At 47.5% G+C, this 17,942-nt stretch overlaps 1 protein-coding gene across 3 annotated transcripts in view; it reads right to left on the bottom strand.

The window, feature by feature from the left end:
• The window catches only part of LOC129833567 (potassium voltage-gated channel subfamily H member 6-like), a 39,874-nt gene that overhangs the window by 3,840 nt on the left and 18,092 nt on the right, over positions 1-17,942 (bottom strand). For all 3 annotated transcript variants that reach the window (XM_055898254.1, XM_055898253.1, XM_055898255.1), the window contains 9 exons: positions 5,385-5,810; positions 4,802-5,219; positions 4,374-4,573; positions 3,470-3,722; positions 1,786-1,979; positions 1,337-1,424; positions 921-1,205; positions 603-792; positions 6-213 (listed from right to left, as the gene is read on the bottom strand). In XM_055898254.1, the coding sequence (XP_055754229.1) occupies positions 6-213; positions 603-792; positions 921-1,205; positions 1,337-1,424; positions 1,786-1,979; positions 3,470-3,722; positions 4,374-4,573; positions 4,802-5,219; positions 5,385-5,810 (2,262 nt within the window). The remainder of the gene's footprint in view (positions 1-5; positions 214-602; positions 793-920; positions 1,206-1,336; positions 1,425-1,785; positions 1,980-3,469; positions 3,723-4,373; positions 4,574-4,801; positions 5,220-5,384; positions 5,811-17,942) is intronic.

Here is a 17,942-nt window from a genome sequence, read left to right as displayed (position 1 = left end):
CCCACCTGCAGTGGCGAAAGCATGCTGTCAATCTTGATTGGGGGCATGGAGGGGACAGTGTGGATGATGGGGGCTGCTGTGCTGTACAGGGTGGTGGGGTGAGCAGGGTGAGGGCTGGGCAACACAGTGCTGTAGGCCGGGGGCACTGGGGTTATCTGCCTTTGGAGCAGTTGCAGGATCACGTGGATGTCTGCAGTCATCCGAGTCTCCAGTCTGGGCAGGGCCAAGGATGGAGGCAGGGTGGGAGAGGAAAGACCAAAGATGAATAAAGTCAATCATTTCTTCCTCTGTAATCTCTCTCAATCATTTCTTGGTCTTCCTCCATAATTTTTTTTGGCTTCTTCTCCAATTATTATCTTCCTTTACCTGTCTGTAAATCCTCTCCTCTCCTCTCCTCTCCTCTCCTCTCCTCACAATTCCTTTCTAAAGATCCCCTTTGCTGTGCCCTCGTCACTTTTCCTCTCCTTTCCTGTCATCCCTTTTCCCCTCCTCTTCTCTCCTCTCCTCACTTTTCCTCTCCTCTTCTCTCCTCTCCTCACTTTTCCCCTCCTCTTCTCTCCTCTCCTCACTTTTCCTCTCCTCTTCTCTCATCTCCTCTATACCTGCGGAGCTGGGACTGTAGCAGCTCCACTCTGGACTCCAGTTCATTGGGCCTGTCCTCTGCACAGGGAGGAGAGTGGTAGGTGCCCCTGACTGAGGAGCAGCGCTGCTGGGGATCTGACAACTGACTGGTCCTCCGGTCAGGCCAATACCCATACACCCCTGGGCCTGGCATGTTGATGGGGGCGGCAGCTGGGATGTAGAGAAAGAGCAGAGATGCCTGTGGGAATGCTTTGATGCAGGTTATAACATAGTACAGTCCACTGATCTTAGTTAGTTCATGCCTAATACTGTGTATCTATATCTCAGTCTCTCTTTACCTGTGTATTGGTGACTTCCTCGGTCCAGGGGCGGCCCCATGCTGGCTGAGGGTTCGCTGGGAGGCAGCAGGCTGACCACAGCAGGGGGGTAGTCATCGGTGTCGTCCACAGAGGGGTACAGCTCTGCTATGCTATGTCCCAGGGGCTTCATCTCATCGTCACTGGACTGGGAGCAGGCGCTGGCGCTGCTACACATGCCCTCCCAGTGGGAGCTTGTGTCCGGGCCGCTGTGGTTCCCCAAAGTACACGACTGGTCTGGAAATGAGTCCTCACGGTCCATGCCGTCTACACACAACCAGGACAGGTACAATGATCACCACAACTTTAGACATATCATTGATAGTAACACGACTTTTACTTTTAACAATGTATAAGAAACCCATGAGGACATAATGAGCAGAACCACACACACTCACCAGGCCGGTTTCTTGTGCGTCGTGGCCGCGGCCGTCGGTATCCACATTCAGAGTCCTCACTGGGAGGTGCCTGGTTCATTCTATCTACCTAATACACATCAGCTTCAGTAACTCAACAAAAAACAACTCACACTTTACAACACATTACACACACATCATCAATCATCAGCTTTATACACAATAAATATTCAAGAAGTAATGCTTTTGCATTAGTTTGCCTAACTAAAACTCATTGACCTTGTGTTAAGCTCTCTTTATGACTAAGGGCTGGTTTCCCAGACACAGACTAAGACTAGTCCTGGGCTAAAAAGCACTTTCATAGGAGATTCTCCATTGAGAATGATTTTTAGTCCAAGACTACACAGTCTGTGTCCAGGAAACCGGCCCAACATGAACAGTACCTACTAGTGGTTGGAGGGTGCTCTCTGTCTCCCCCTGATGGTACTCACATCTCGGAGGTTGAAGGTGATCTCCAGGTTGGTCCAGAAGCAGTCGGAGAAGTCTGGGTACATGTCCAGCACCTCCAGCAGGTCCTCCCTCAGGATCCTATGGAGGTCACAGTAGGTCAAAGCCCTGACGTCTGCACTGGACTTCCCTGGACGCCCAAAAAGATAGATGGGTTCGCCGAAGATATCATTCTGACCTACGGAGAGAACGAGAAAGAGAGAATGGAGAGATGAGAGGTTGAAAGGCGTGACACAGGTGAAGAGGAAACGGAGGTGAATAGAGGGACAATGGAGAAAGCAATGTTTGAACAAAAAAATGATTGGACAACATAAGCATTAAAAACACTCATAAACTCACTCACATACACCACCAGGGGGAGTGAAAGACTCCGTCTACAAGACTACCCTGACAGATCATTTCTTCTGGATTATTTCTAGATTTTTCAGAGAGTAGAACAATAACACCAATGCTCTACATTATTCCAGTTAGGCCTGACTTTGTGTCCACTTAAATGCAGAGGGGAGACGAATCAAAGCGAGACAGGCTAGCATAGAGAGAGTGGGTCTGAGCAATCGGGTGATCGGTAATCAATGACACTGTGGAATGGAAGTGGAGCCGTGCCCAAACACCTCTGGCTAAACAGCACACCACAACACAGCAGTGTGTGTGTGTGTGTGTGTGTGTGTGTGTGTGTGTGTGTGTGTGTGTGTGTGTGTGAGAGAGGGAGAAAGAGAGAGAGAAAGAGCGAGAGAAAGAGAGAGAAAGAGAGCGAAACAGACAGACAGAGACAGGCAGACAGGCAGAGAATGCACTAAACCACATAAGCTTGAAAGGGAAGAACGAGGGGAAGACTTAAGAAAGAAGGAGAGGCTACCCAGTAACCACCAACACCCTTCAGTCTACCCAGTAACCACCACCACCCTTCAGTCTACCCAGTAACCACCACCACCCTTCAGTCTACCCAGTAACCACCAACACCCTTCAGTCTACCCAGTAACCACCACCACCCTTCAGTCTACCCAGTAACCACCACCACCTTTCAGTCTACCCAGTAACCACCACCACCCTTCAGCCTACCCAGTAACCACCACCACCTTTCAGTCTACCCAGTAACCACCAACACCCGTCAGTCTACCCAGTAACCACCACCACCCTTCAGTCTACCCAGTAACCACCAACACCCGTCAGTCTACCCAGTAACCACCACCACCCTTCAGTCTACCCAGTAACCACCACCACCCTTCAGTCTACCCAGTAACCACCACCACCCTTCAGCCTACCCAGTAACCACCACCACCCTTCAGTCTACCCAGTAACCACCACCACCCTTCAGTCTACCCAGTAACCACCAACACCCGTCAGTCTACCCAGTAACCACCACCACCCTTCAGTCTACCCAGTAACCACCAACACCCTTCAGTCTACCCAGTAACCACCACCACCCTTCAGTCTACCCAGTAACCACCACCACCCTTCAGCCTACCCAGTAACCACCACCACCCTTCAGTCTACCCAGTAACCACCACCACCCTTCAGTCTACCCAGTAACCACCACCACCCTTCAGTCTACCCAGTAACCACCACCACCCTTCAGTCTACCCAGTAACCACCACCACCCTTCAGTCTACCCAGTAACCACCACCACCCTTCAGCCTACCCAGTAACCACCACCACCCTTCAGCCTACCCAGTATGGCCACCACCACATCGTCTCTCAGAATCTCTATGGACCCTCTAGAGATGAAGTAGAGAGCTGAGAGGACGTCTCCCATGTGGACCAGGGTGTCACCCGGAGGGGCGTGGGTGGTCTTAAACCTCATGGCCAGCGCCCGCAGACAGCCGTTACTGGCCCCCTTGAAGGCCCTGCAGTTCTGGAGCAGGCAGCGGTTCAGGTGGAGGCAGATATCAGCCTGCAGACACTCAGGGAAACCCTTCAGCACCTAGATAAATGGGAGAGGGAGAAAGAGAGAAGAGAGAGAGACAGAGAGAGAGAGGTATTATGGTATTATCTACCTCACTTGCTTTGGCAATGTTAACACATGTTTCCCATGCCAATAAAGCCCCTTGAATTGAATTGAATTGAATTGAGAGAGACAGAGAGAGAGAGAGACAGAGAGAGAGAGACAGAGAAAGAGACAGAGAGAGACAGAGAGAGAGAGAGAGACAGAGAGAGAGAGAGAGAGAGAGAGAGAGAGAGAGAGAGAGAGATAGTGGGGGGAGAGCTGTTTCAATTGATGCTCACTATTGACAAGGGGACACATGCACACACACAGTGTCTATGTGATCAACTCTGTTCAGATTGAATTGACAAGTGTGCTCTCTGCTACGTCATATCCCTGTGGTGTTAGATGGCTAATGCTTTTCTCTTCTCTGCAACCAGCAGGACGCTATCTATCTACTAACACAAAGGATATGACGCACATCATTTCCATTGTTAGGTCTCCCTGTCTGAGCACCTAATGGCGGCAAAACTCAGGTGGCAATTAGGGAATATGTGTTTTTCATGCGAATATGAATGTGTGTGTTTTCCGCGTGCGTATGGATGTGTGTGTGTTTGGCTGTATATGAATGTGTGTTTGAGAGTGACTCACAGCGTTCATGTCGATGCCATTGGTATAGGACCAGGCATGTTGGAAGTACTCCTCCAGTCTCTGGCGTAGTCCCTCTGGGATCTGGTGGAAGCGGATGAACTCTTTGACACGCAGCATCTGGGTGTGGTAACGGGCTGTGCCAGAGTACAGCCTCTGGATGATAGCCGACACGTTACCAAAGATACTGGCATACATCAGAGCTACAGGAGACGACAGAGAGACATGTCAGTGACATCCACCTAAAATGATAGGTGGTACTACACTTAAAGTAATGCAGCAATGCATATGAACACTCTGGACACACAGGCACAATACAGACACAGACACCCTGGTGACATACTCAGACACACTGGTGACGTACTCAGACACACTGGTGACATACTCAGACACACTGGTGACATACTCAGACACACTGGTGACGTACTCACAGCCAATTAGCATGATGCAGATGGAGAAGATCTTCTCAGGGTTGGTGTTGGGGGAAACGTTGCCGAAGCCCACGCTGGTCAAGCTGCTGAAGGTAAAGTAAAGCGCTGTGACGTATTTATCCTTGGTGGAGGGGCCGGAGGCAGGGTCTGTGTCGTTGTATGGTTTACCAATCTGTTCAGCCAGGTTGTCCAGCCAGCCGATCTTCATGCCTCCGATGCGGGCCGAGTTGGTGCGCTCCGCATTGCCGATGGCGTACCAGATACAGGCCAACCAATGGGCGATGAGGGCAAAGGTGCACATGAGGAGGAAGAGAACGGCAGCGCCGTACTCTGAGTAGTGGTCTAGCTTCCGCGCCACACGCACCAATCGCAGCAGCCGAGCAGTCTTCAGCAAGCCAATCAGAGTGGTCGTCTGGGGCTGAGAGGAGAGAGGTTCAATGTACAAACAAAGCAATTAATGTAAAAGAACAAGAAGATTTATGAGAGAGGCTTTGTTGAATTGGTACACTGACCAACACTGCAAAAAAAGGACCAATACTACACATAGATTAAAATGATCCACCTTTTCCTCCATCCATCTCACCTCATCAGAGCCAGAGCGGAATATGAGCAAGTCAAAGGGGATGGCTGCCACTATATCAATGAGGAACCAGCCTTTGAAGTAGTGCTGGGCGATGCGCCCCGGGTGGCTGACCACCTCGTCATTGTGATTGACATATGTGGTCCGGAAGTTGATGAGAATGTCCACGATAAACATGACGTCCACCACCAGATCCACCACGTTGAGGGGGTTGCAGGTGTAGCCACAGGAGCGCCGGAGCTCATCCTCCACCTCGTTGAGCAGGAAGGCAGCGGAGTAGGGGGTGAAGACGGCCGTGTAGATGACCAGCAGGAGGATGACCCAGTCCCACACCGCCTTGAAGGGACTGTAGTGGAGGATGGTCCACTTGTGGATGCGAGGCGCCTGGAGCTTGTACTCTGGCAGGACATCAGCCCCTAGGGACAGTACCTAGAAGGGGAGAGGGCAGAGACGGTCAGAGAGTCCTGCTGAATCTAGATTAATCATGGGCAGTAAAAGTGAAACAGAATTGAAACGGAATATCGTCACAATGGCCCCTCACCACCCTGCTGAAAAGGCCTTGATTAGAACCCCAATAATATGAGATGATAAGCCAAACAGCCTTAGCAAAATGGAAAGCTGTATAAGAAATGGGAAAGAGAGTGAGTCATGTCAGAGAATTGTGCCGAGAAACCCGAGGGACGTGGGTTCAGGGAACCAGAGCAGAAGACAGTTCAGAAGAGAGGAGCAGAACAGGACCTGATATTGTCTTTGTTGTGCCCTTTGGGGGAAGGAAGGGGAGCAACTGTGTTCTGTCTAACTACCTACTGTGTCTGACACCGCGGGCCTCCAACCCACGTCTATCACCTCAGCACAACTAGAACAGCAGCAGCAAAAAACACAACAACCCTCCATTAGCTGTTCAAGCACTGTCACAAATCAATCAGAGTTAATGTGTAGTCCAGAGTGAGTGACAAAGAGGGAGTAGTGTGTGTGTGTGTGTGTGTGTGTGTGTGTGTGTGTGTGTGCGTGCGTGCGTGCGTGCGTGCGTGCGTGCGTGCGTGCGTGCGTGCGTGTGTGTGTGTGTGTGTGTGTGTGTGTGTGTGTGTGTGTGTGTGTGTGTGTGTGTGTGTGTGTGTGTGTGTGTGTGTGATACAATGCAATGAGTGTAAATGTTCACACAAACATCCCTCAGTCTCACAACTAGCCAGTCATGTTGTCATGAAGACAATTATGTCCTGGAGTATAAACAATATATGTCTCGAAGGACTCAACACAAACACTGTAGAAGCCAACGCACAGCTTTTCACAAGACAAATATCTACATGGTTGACGGGGGTCTGATTTCTGAGTGTTCAACACAGTCAGTACAGCCAAATAGGAACCAAATCAACTATAATAACCAGTATGTAAATCCTAGGTGCAAATTGAAATACAGAGAGGACCTTAGTGATTGTGTTCTCATAGTGACAGCACAGACCATAATATTACCACATTTTTTAAAATTTTCCTCACACACCATCATCGAAACTACAGTATCTGAATCGACAACAATAACCCAAGAGATCACACTCACATAGATAATTTCAATCAGTCTGACCCTAGTGCTCCTACTAACCGGTACAACGATGAGAGCCTCCATATCCAGGAGCTCCAGTTTATTCTGGTCCCGACCACAGCAGCAGCAGGAGGAGGAGGAGCACGACACCCTGGTCCCCCTGAAATTCCCCAGCAGCCCACCCTGTCTCCCCCGGAACATATAGGTCCTCCCCTGCTCCATCCTAGCCCGCTATGTCCAGCACAATGCTCCAGATCAGCTACCCAGTGGCCCAGTGCCTATGTGCCCAGCTCTAACAGACCACCGCTGGGGAGTGGACCCTCTCTGGCTGCCTGGCTGTCTGTACCCTTCTCCCCCGCCCCACCTCGCTCACTGGCCTTTTAAAAGACCCTGCTGCAGCTCACCTGCCACACCATGTGACCCCCTTCACTGTCCCTCGGCCAATGGCAGAACAGGGTAAGTGCCCTAATTTACAAGCAAATCGACAGGGATTGTTGCAAAGAGCTGGGTGATTTTGGTTCATTTTCACTAACACCTTTTGTGAGTGCTTGTGTAGGAGGGCAGTATTGGTCAAAACTGTCTGTGTGCTTGACGTAGAGGCTGTATGGATGAGCAGGGATGTTCTCTTGATAAGTGTGTGAATTAGACAATTTTCCTGTCCTGCTAACCATTCAAAATGTAATGAGTACTTTTGGGTGTCAGAGAAAATGTATGGAGTAAAAAGTATATAATTTTCTTTCGGAAAATAAAAATAAAAGTAAAAGTTGTCAAAAATATAAATAGTAAAGTAAAGTACAGATACCCCAAGAAACTACTTAAGTAGTACTTTCAAGTATTTTTACAGCTCTGGACATAGGCAGACCATGGTGCACAATGTGCTCTCTGATATCACCCATATGGGCTCCCGAATGGTGCAGCGGTCTAAGGCCCTGCATCTCAGTGCAAAGAGAAGTCACTACAGTCCCTGGTTCGATTGCAGGCTGTATCATATCCGGATGTGATTGGGAGTCCCATAGGGCACCGCACAATTGGCCCAGCGTCGGCTGGGTTTGGCCGGGGTAGGCTGTCATTGTAAATAAGAATTTGTTCTTAACTGACTTGCTTATTTAAATAAAGGTTCAATCAGTTGTTGTCTCACTCGAGAGTCATGCCAGTTAACATGTGCTGCAGGCTAGGCTGGTGCAACCTCCCTGATCAACATGCGCCGCACACTAGGCTGGTGGAACCACCACAGTCAACATGTGCTGCAGGCTGGGCTGGTGGAACCTCCACAGTCAACATGTGCTGCAGGCTAGGCTGGTGGAACCCCTGCAGTCAACATGTGCTGCAGGCTAGGCTGGTGGAACATCCGCAGTCAACATGTGCTGCAGGCTAGTCTGGTGGAACCTCTACAGTCAACATGTGCTGCAGGCTAGTCTGGTGGAACCTCTACAGTCAACATGTGCTGCAGGCTAGGCTGGTGGAACATTCACAGTCAACATGTGCTGCAGGCTAGGCTGGTGGAACCTACACAGTCAACATGTTCTGCAGGCTAGACTGGTGGAACCTACACAGTCAAGATGTTCTGCAGGCTAGTCTGGTGGAACCTCCACAGTCAACATGTGCTGGAGGCTAGTCTGTTGGAACCTCCACAGTCAACATGTGCTGGAGGCTAGTCTGGTGGAACCTCAACAGTCAACATGTTCTGCAGGCTAGTCTGGTGGAACCTCAACAGTCAACATGTTCTGCAGGCTAGACTGGTGGAACCTCAACAGTCAACATGTTCTGCAGGCTAGTCTGGTGGAACCTCCACAGTCAACATGTTCTGCAGGCTAGTCTGGTGGAACCTCCACTGGCTCATCCTACTTTGCATGTATAGTTTGCATAACTATGAACATAGCCACGGTGACAGAATAATCTGTAATAACACACAGCGTTACCATGGTGCCCTTGCTGCCAACCCTGTCCAATGTCCCTACTTAGCTGGATCACAAAATACAGCTACATTAAATGCGGCATGTTCAGTGCTACAAGGTTTTTGCCCTACTAAATAACCTGAGAGTACAAGGTGAAAGCTTCCTATGACAATTTCCATCTCTTTCCAGAACATCTGACCTCTCTCAACCCTCACAGCTTTGATTCTTAAATGGAAAAGATGTTCAGACTCAAAGTAAGAGAACAAACTTGTCCCCACATACAGTCAGTCCTAGAGGTGATAAAATGACACCACATGGTTAGCCTCCTATCGATTGCCATCCAGACTACACACTGCCCACTTACCGCTCTATGACCCAACTCTCACCCAGTCCAGGGGGTGCTGCTCCAGTAGTCAGTAAACTAATCGAATACAGGGAATAGTAGGACTGAGCTTTAATTAAATGGATAGATCAGTTAATGCATTTCTTACCCTGAATAAACAATTTGAAACAACAAACTGAAACGATTGACTGAAGACTGAGGATGTCAAAATGCACTGCAGAACCTCTCATAGCAGAGCATTTAAAGTACTGTACAGATGTAGGATCTTAATTTTAGCCAGTTCGATACAGCAGGAAAATAACGCAGCAACAGGAAATGTGAATTATTATGTGGATTATAATTAATGGCATTTCAAAGTGGAAATTATAAACGTCAGAAGCCTTTTTAAACCTCAAATACACAACACGTTTTACATTTTCTGCATTGCAGGAAAGTTCTCCTGCAACAGGGTGATCAAATGAAGACTCTACACCTGCAGTACTGTTTGCTACATACCGTATGAAAGGAGACCTGACTGCTGGGGGCTACATAGGGCTCAGGACCTTAGGCCTTATTGCTATCAATGTTTGTGGCTAAATGAGGGTTGTGATTCCACGTGTCACTGTGCTCTTTCTCTGACAGATGCGCTCTCGTACCAACGATCAGGATTCTCCCCCTGAGGACTGAATTTAACATCTAACATGATGAACCTGTGGGAGCAAACTGAGGGATGGGCAGTGTGTGTGTGTGTGTGTGTGCGTGTGTGCGTGTGTGTGTGTGTGTGTGTGTGTGTGTGTGTGTGTGTGTGTGTGTGTGTGTGTGTGTGTGTGTGTGTGTGTGTGTGTGTGTGTGTGTGTGTGTGTGTGTGTGTGTTGCCCAGATTCACTCATCTGGGTAATTTCAGATTATTGACATAATTTCTAGTCCTGTTTCATAATGACAGCCTGAATAAGATCCATGCCGTCTGCACCACAATGTTTTACCCAAACCACTCAGGGCTTATAACAGTTAACAGTCCTTATTGGAAAATACAATGACATCTGACATAGAATATAACAAATACCTTTGTAAAGATTAAAAACAAACACTAGCTATTTGCATAAAGAACACCTAACTATGTTAATACTTCAGTAACAATGCAGTCTGAAATTAAAAACATGTGACACTAGTTTTGTTTCAAACACCAAAACAAAACACCTCTAAGGTACTGTGAACTGTTCTCTTGAAATTAGAATAATCATTTTCAGAACAAAATGAAATTTGATTCATGCTAATCAAATGAACATTCCAAATTCCAGAGACCAACAAGTACCCTGGAGCCCACAAAACATCAACATAATTATCACCTATGAAAAAAAAGTAGGCGACAAGTGACACAAGACAAATTATGACGACAACAAGATGACATCAGCACTAACAACATCCATCACAGTCCCTGCCTCACTGTCAATACGGAGGATGGAGCTAGGTAGCCTGCTACGAACCACCAGATGACCATGAGGGTAAGAGGAGAGGCAGACAAGGACAGGAGTGAGACAGGAAGAGAAAGAAAGAAGAGAATAGGGAGTGAGAGAGTAGAGTTGGAGTACTCACAGGTTGGAGTTTCTGTTTCAGGCTCATGTTGAGGAGTGTGGCTGGAAGAGAGGGCGGGAGAAAACTGAGAGAGGGGAACGTTTGTAAACACCGCCCTCCCTCTCCCTCTCCCTCTGCACCCCAGCCCTCACAGCTGGAGCCCCGCGGCAACACTGCTGCTAATACAGTATGCACAACACACACACACACACACACCCACCCACACACACACACACACACACACACACACACACACACACACACACACACACACACACACACACACACACACACACACACACACACACACACACACACACACACACACACACACAGACTCACACAGACTCACACACAGACTCACACACACACTCACGGTCACATACAAACACATACATACAGTACACTCAAACACAAACTGAGACACACACACAAACTGAGACACACATGCACACAAACCTATAGCTAACACAAACAAATACAGTATACGCAGAATCATGAAGCATGTTTTCATTTAGAAAAACATAAACAATATCCGTAGGGAACGTCTGGAGCAGTGGAGGCTGCTGAGGGGAGGACGGCTCATAACAATGGCTGGAACGGAGTGAATGGAATGGTATTCAACCATGTGTTTGATGTATTTGATACCATTCCATCAATCCCACTCCAGCCATTAGCACGAGCCCATCCTCCCCAATGAAGGTGCCCCCAACCTCCTGTTGTCTGGAGTTATTTTAGTAAGAATTGTTCTACCCTACAGACTTAGTCAGAGACAGGGGGCGCAGTAGGGGGAGATGTAGGGTCTGTCTCTCTCACTGACTGTCATTCACCATCTGTCCCTCTTCTACGGACCACTGATTGTACAGTCAATCACATAATGTGCTTAATCTTACGCAGACTAATCAATACCAGCAAAGATCAATGACAGGGATTATTTCCCTCTTTTTGTAAGGCGCAAATCGAAATTCAATTATAAAAGAGGGGATTACCAAGAAGCTCAGTTGCGTAACGAGACATAACCCAGGCAAAATCCTACATGCATTCTGTACTCATAATAGATAAGGTAACTGCCATGTTGACTGCTTTTTCAGACCATTTATTTTGACAAATGGATAGTTGTTTAGTAGTTAGCCACCGTAATGTGCTCTTGCAGTGATAACGATCTGTTTGACCTAAAAACGGACCATTATGTCATGGTGGAGATTTTCCTTGTTCAGAACATTGTAGCTCTTCAAACGATACAGGGATACGGTAAGAAAAACATGTAGAGAGAATGGACTGGAGGTGGAGAAAAGGAGAAAGGGAAGGGGAGAACCAGAGAGATAGAGGAGAGAAGATGGAAGATAATGACTGACACCTTGTAGACACCAACAAACATAAAGGAGATAGTGGAGGGAGGGCGGGCGGACGGACAGACGGACAGACAAAAAGAGACAGATGAGAGAGAGAGACCTCTGCTGCCCTCTACTTCCATTAGTACCAGAGGCCAAGGTCATCGTCAGTGTCAGGCCGCGCAGAGGGCCGCTCGATACCCCCCTGCCTCCCAACGCCTCCCCTTCCAGCATCACCAGAGGGCCACTCGATACCCCGTGCCTCCCAACGCCTCCCCTTCCAGCATCACCAGAGGGCTGCTCGATACCCCGTGCCTCCCAACGCCTCCCCTTCCAGCATCACCAGAGGGCCACTCGATACCCCGTGCCTCCCAACGCCTCCCCTTCCAGCATCACCAGAGGGCTGCTCGATACCCCCCTGCCTCCTAACGCCTCCCCTTCCAGCATCGCCTAGGGCCGCTCGATACCCCCCTGCCTCCCAACGCCTCCCCTTCCAGCATCACCAGAGGGCCACTCGATACCCCCCTGCCTCCCAACGCCTCCTCTTCCAGCATCGCCAGAGGGCCACTCGATACCCACCTGCCTCCCAATGCCTCCCCTTCCAGCATCGCCAGAGGGCCACTCGATACCCCCCTGCCTCCCAACGCCTCCCCTTCCAGCATCACCAGAGGGCCGCTCGATACCCCCCTGCCTCCCAACGCCTCCCCTTCCAGCATCACCAGAGCATAGGGCTGTTACGGTGACCGTATTACCGTCACACCGGCAGTCATGAGTCATATGACCGCAGTCAAATTCCATGTGACTGTAGTCACGGTAACTAGGCTTCTCCAAGCTCTGATGCTGATGGTCATTAGCAGCCTACCAAACTTGTTAACTGCCTGGTACTGAGCACTCTATTGTCCCTCTAATCACTCTGACATCAATGCAAATGTTATCAAAAAATAAAATAAAACACTTTATGAGAGCCCATGAGCTCATGTTGAGCAACATTTCTATAGGCTATGCAATTGCGTGAGAAAACAGAGTTTTGATGGCCTCTATTAAAAAGAGGAGGCTCCCATCAGCTTTCTATAGGCTAGGCCTACTATATTTATTTATCAACTTTCCTAATATTAAGCACACTGCTTCGCTTTACAACAGGAGTATAGTCGACCTGGCTGGCATGAAAAGGAACCACGGGAAAAGCGTTTTCCATTCTCTATTTATGTCACGTTCCTGACCTGTTTTCTGTTATTTTTGTACGTGTTTAGTTGGTCAGGACGTGAGTTGGGGTGGGCATTCTATGTTTTGTGTTTCTATGTTTAGGTTGTTTGTAATTAGCCTTATATGGTTCTCAATCAGGGACAGGTGTTTGACGTTTTCCTCTGATTGAGAACCATATAAAGGTAGGCTGTTCACACTGTTTGTTTGTGGGTGGTTGTCTTCTGTGTCTGTGTATTGTTGCACCACACGGGACTGTTTCGGTTTGTTCGTTCGTTTGATGTAGTCTGTTCCTGTTCGTGAGTTCTTCGTGTATTTATGTAAGTTCCATGTTCAGGTTTCGTCTACGTCGTTTTGTTATTTTGTAGTTTGTTGAAGAATTTTCGTGTTTCGTCTTTTCTTTAATAAATGTTATTATGTCAAACTATCACGCTGCGCTTTGGTCCAATCCCTACTCCTCCTCTTCGTCTGATACAATTTAAATGCATAGATTACATGTATTTTTCCCCCTGCCCCTGTTCTGAGACATTTGCATGATGATGGTCCATTCTAAATCAAAACAAATTTCACACATATGCTATTTAGTACATGTAAAGACAAGATTAAATCAAGAATAGTCTGATGGCGACAATATTAGCCTATCACTTCTGAATTATATATTATCACTTGTGAATGATGCCCAGCTTGTAAGGCAAGAAACAGTTCATGCCTTTTTTCGCGATTTTTTAAAATCATAGTCGCACACCTCATGTAGCCTGGCCCAAAGGCCTATGTGTTTTGTTAAGGTTTGTATCACAACTAAAGTGGCCAAATAACTTCTTAAAATTAAGCACATTAATCCACTTTATAACCATGTAGAGCAGGGGTTGGCAAACTTTTTGGCTCGAGGGCCAAATCCGGATTTTGAAATTCTACAGTGGGCCGCATTTTTGGGGGGACCAATTGCTTGTTAAAATCAATTTGTGGTGTCCTCCCGAGTGGCGCAGCGGTCTAAGGCACTGCATTACAGTGCTTGAGGCATCACTACAGACCCAGGTTTGATCCCAGGCTGTATCACAGCTGGCCGTGACTGAAAGACCCATGATGCGGCGCACAATTAGCCCAGCGTTGTCCGGGTTAGGAGAGGGTTTGGCAGGCCGAGATTTCCTTGTCCCATCGTGCTCTAGCAACTCCTGTGGCGGGCCAGGCGCATCCACGGTCGCCAGGTGTCCTCTGACACATTGGTGTGGCTGGCTTCTGGGTTAAAGCGTGAAATCATTGGATAACAAAATGGATGACCTCCAATCAAGGATATCCTACCAACGGGACATAAAAAACTGTAATATCTTATGTTTCACCGAGTCGTGGCTGAAAGACGACATGGATAACATAGAGCTGGGTGGGTTTTTGGTCCATCAGCAAGATAGAACACCTGCCTCTGGTAAGAGAAGTGGCGGTCACAGTCTATTTGTAAATAACAGCTGGTGCACAAAATCGAATATTAAGGAAGTCTCAAGGTTTTGCTCGGCTGAGGTAGAGTGTCTCATGATAAGCTGTAGACCATACCATTGTACGAAGAGAGTTTTCATCTATATTTTTCATAGCTGTCTATATACCACCACAAACCGATGCTGACACTAAGACGGCACTCAACGAGCTGTATAAGGCCATAAGCAAACAGGAAAATGCTCATCCAGAAGCGGTGCTCCCAGTGGCCGGGGACTTTAATGTAGGGAAACTTAAATCCATTTTACCTAATTTCTACCAGCATGTTAAATGTGCAACCAGAGGGGAAAAAAACTCTCGACCACCTTTACTCCACACACAGAGATGAATACAAAGCTCTCCCTCGCCCTCCATTTGGCAAATCTGACCATAACTCTATCCTCCTGATTCCTGCTTACAAGCAAAAATAAAGCAGGAAGTACCAGTGACTCACTCAATACGGAAGTGGTCAGAGGACGCAGATGCTAATAAGAAATTCCTCTATGCCCTCCGATGAACCATCAAACAGGCAAAGCGTCAATACAGGACTAAGATTGAATCATACTATACCGGCTCCTATGCTCGTCGGATGTGGCAGGGCTTGCAAACTATTACAGACTACAAAGGGAAGCACGGCCGCGAGCCCAGTGACACAAGCCTACCAGACAAGCTAAATAACTTCCATGCTCGCATCGAGGCAAGCAACACTGAAGTATGCATGAAAGCATCAGCTGTTCTGGACGACTGTGTGATCACGCTCTACGTAGCCGATGTGAGTAAGACCTTTAAACATGTCAACATTCACAAGGCCACAGGGCCAGATGGATTACCAGGACGTGTACTCCGAGCATGCGCTGACCAACTGGCACGTGTCTTCACTGACATTTTCAACCTGTCCCTGACCGAGTCTGTAATACCAACATGTTTCAAGCAGACCACCATAGTCCCTGTACCCAAGAACACCAAGGTAACCTGCCTAAATGACTACCGATCCGTAGCCCTCACGCCGTAGCCATGAAGTGCTTTGAAAGGCTGGTCATGGCTCACATCGACACCGTTATCCCAGAAACCCTAGACACACTCCAATTTGCATACCGCCCCAACAGATCCACAGATGATGCAATCTCTACTGTACTCCACACTGCCCTTTCCAGCACCACCTGGACAAAAGGAACACCTACGTGAGAATGCTTATCATTGACTACAGCTCAGCGTTCAACACGATAGTGCCCTCAAAGCTCATCACTAAGCTAAGGACCCTGGGACTAAACACCTACATCTGCAACTGGATCCTGGACTTCCTGACGGGTAGCCCCCAGGTGGTAAAGGTAGGTAACAACACATCACCCTCAGATGTGCATGCTCAGTCCCCCTCCTGTACTCCCTGTTCACCCATGACTGCATGGCCAAGCACGACTCCTACACCATCATTAAGTTTGCTGACGACACAATGGTAGGCCTGATCACTGACAACGATGAGACAGCCTATAGGGAGGAGGTCTGAGTCCTGGCAGTGTGGTGCCAGGATAACAACCTCTCCCTCAATGTGATCAAGACAAAGGAGATGATTGTGGACTACAAAAAAACGGAGGACCGAGCACTGGTATGGTAACTGCTCGGCCTCCGAACGCAAGGCACTACAGAGGGTAGTGCGTACAGCCCAGTACATCACCGGGGCCAAGCTTCCTGCCATCCATTACCTCTATACCAGCTGTTCTCAGAGGAAGGCCAAAAAATTGTAAAGGACTGCAGCCACCCTAGTCATAGACTGTTCTCTCTGCTACCACACAACAAGCGGTACCGGAGCTCCAAGTATAGGTCAAAAAGGCTTCTTAACAGCTTCTACCCCCAAGCCATAAGACTCCTGAACAGTTAATCAAATGGTTACCCAGACTATTTGCATTGTCCCCACCCCACCCCCCATTTTTACACTGCTGCTACTCTGTTTATTATCCATGCTTAGTCACTTTATTTCTACCTACATGTACATATTACCTCAATTACCTCGACTAACCGTTGCCCCCGCACATTGACTCTGTACCAGAACCCCCTGTATATAGCCTTGCTACTGTTATTTTATTGTTGCTCCTTAATTATTTGTTATATTTCCCCCAAAAAATCTTCTTTAAAACAGCATTGTTTTAAGTAAGCATTTTCCTGTAAGGTCTACTACAACTGTTGTATTCGGCGCATGTGACAAATAAAATTTGATTTGATTTGATTAGAGCCTAACTGACATACATAGGCGGAGCATGAGTTTCAAGTTTGGGGAAGATAATCTTAACATGCATAATTGCATTTCCGTTATTTTCGATAACACTGTTTTCCCGCTAATTGATTGCATTTTGGAACATTTACACTTATAGCCTACTGCCGTGTGCTCATTTCTGCGCTTATAATGTGAAGAAATAGCATAATAGTTTATGAACATTTTAAGGTAAATGTTATGATCTGTTGCGTCAACCTCATTGCTTTCCAATGCGAGTTGTATTAGTTTGGGATCTATCGCATCTCACAACTTTCCCAGAGTATGTTCGTATTATTTATTTATTGCACAGAAGGACAAGTTGACCAATAGAATAGGTCAACTTTTGTACTATGGGGGATAGTAGATTAACATAGGCTAGTGATTTTGCTGTTTGTTAGGCCTACTCATCTTCTTGGCTGACGAAAACATGGACTGTTCTAACATCTTCAATATGCGCTTCGGAAATTCGCACAGTTGCGTCCCCAATGTGTCTTCACTTGTAGCCTCCTTCTTAGATTAAATGCCTGTGAGAAGGACCCAATCACATGACAAGCATTGGCAAATAATCATTGAAATATTCGAGAGAGCCATGTGAGTGAGAGGTGTTTCGGAGCACGGCAGCCAGGAATTATAATTATTATATTCAGCCTAAGGGCACAACGGCCACTTTGGCCTTCAAAAGGCATGGATTTTTTAGGGGGCATTACTGCCATACAAGTGGGATGCCGCCGGGAAATCCGAGGCCTGGTTAGAATATTATCAAGTGCTTGTCAAATTGTGACAAGTGTGTAGCCTGCACAAGAAACAAATCAGAGCTCATGCCTTTCATGTGACTTTTTTCAAATCATAATTTGAGTCCCATCATGCAGCCTGAGAATGTATTAAAAATCAAAACATTTGCCCAACATTTGTATCACCACTAAAGTTGCATTAATAACTCTAAATTAAGCATACAGGAGGACCAAATTCTTTGTTAACCGCTCAACACAGAA

The sequence above is a fragment of the Salvelinus fontinalis genome, chromosome 34 (assembly GCF_029448725.1).
Source record: "Salvelinus fontinalis isolate EN_2023a chromosome 34, ASM2944872v1, whole genome shotgun sequence".
NCBI classification, from domain to species: domain Eukaryota; kingdom Metazoa; phylum Chordata; class Actinopteri; order Salmoniformes; family Salmonidae; genus Salvelinus; species Salvelinus fontinalis.
The sequence above is the reverse complement of the archived record's forward strand: the minus strand, read 5'-3'. Positions and strand labels throughout refer to the sequence as shown.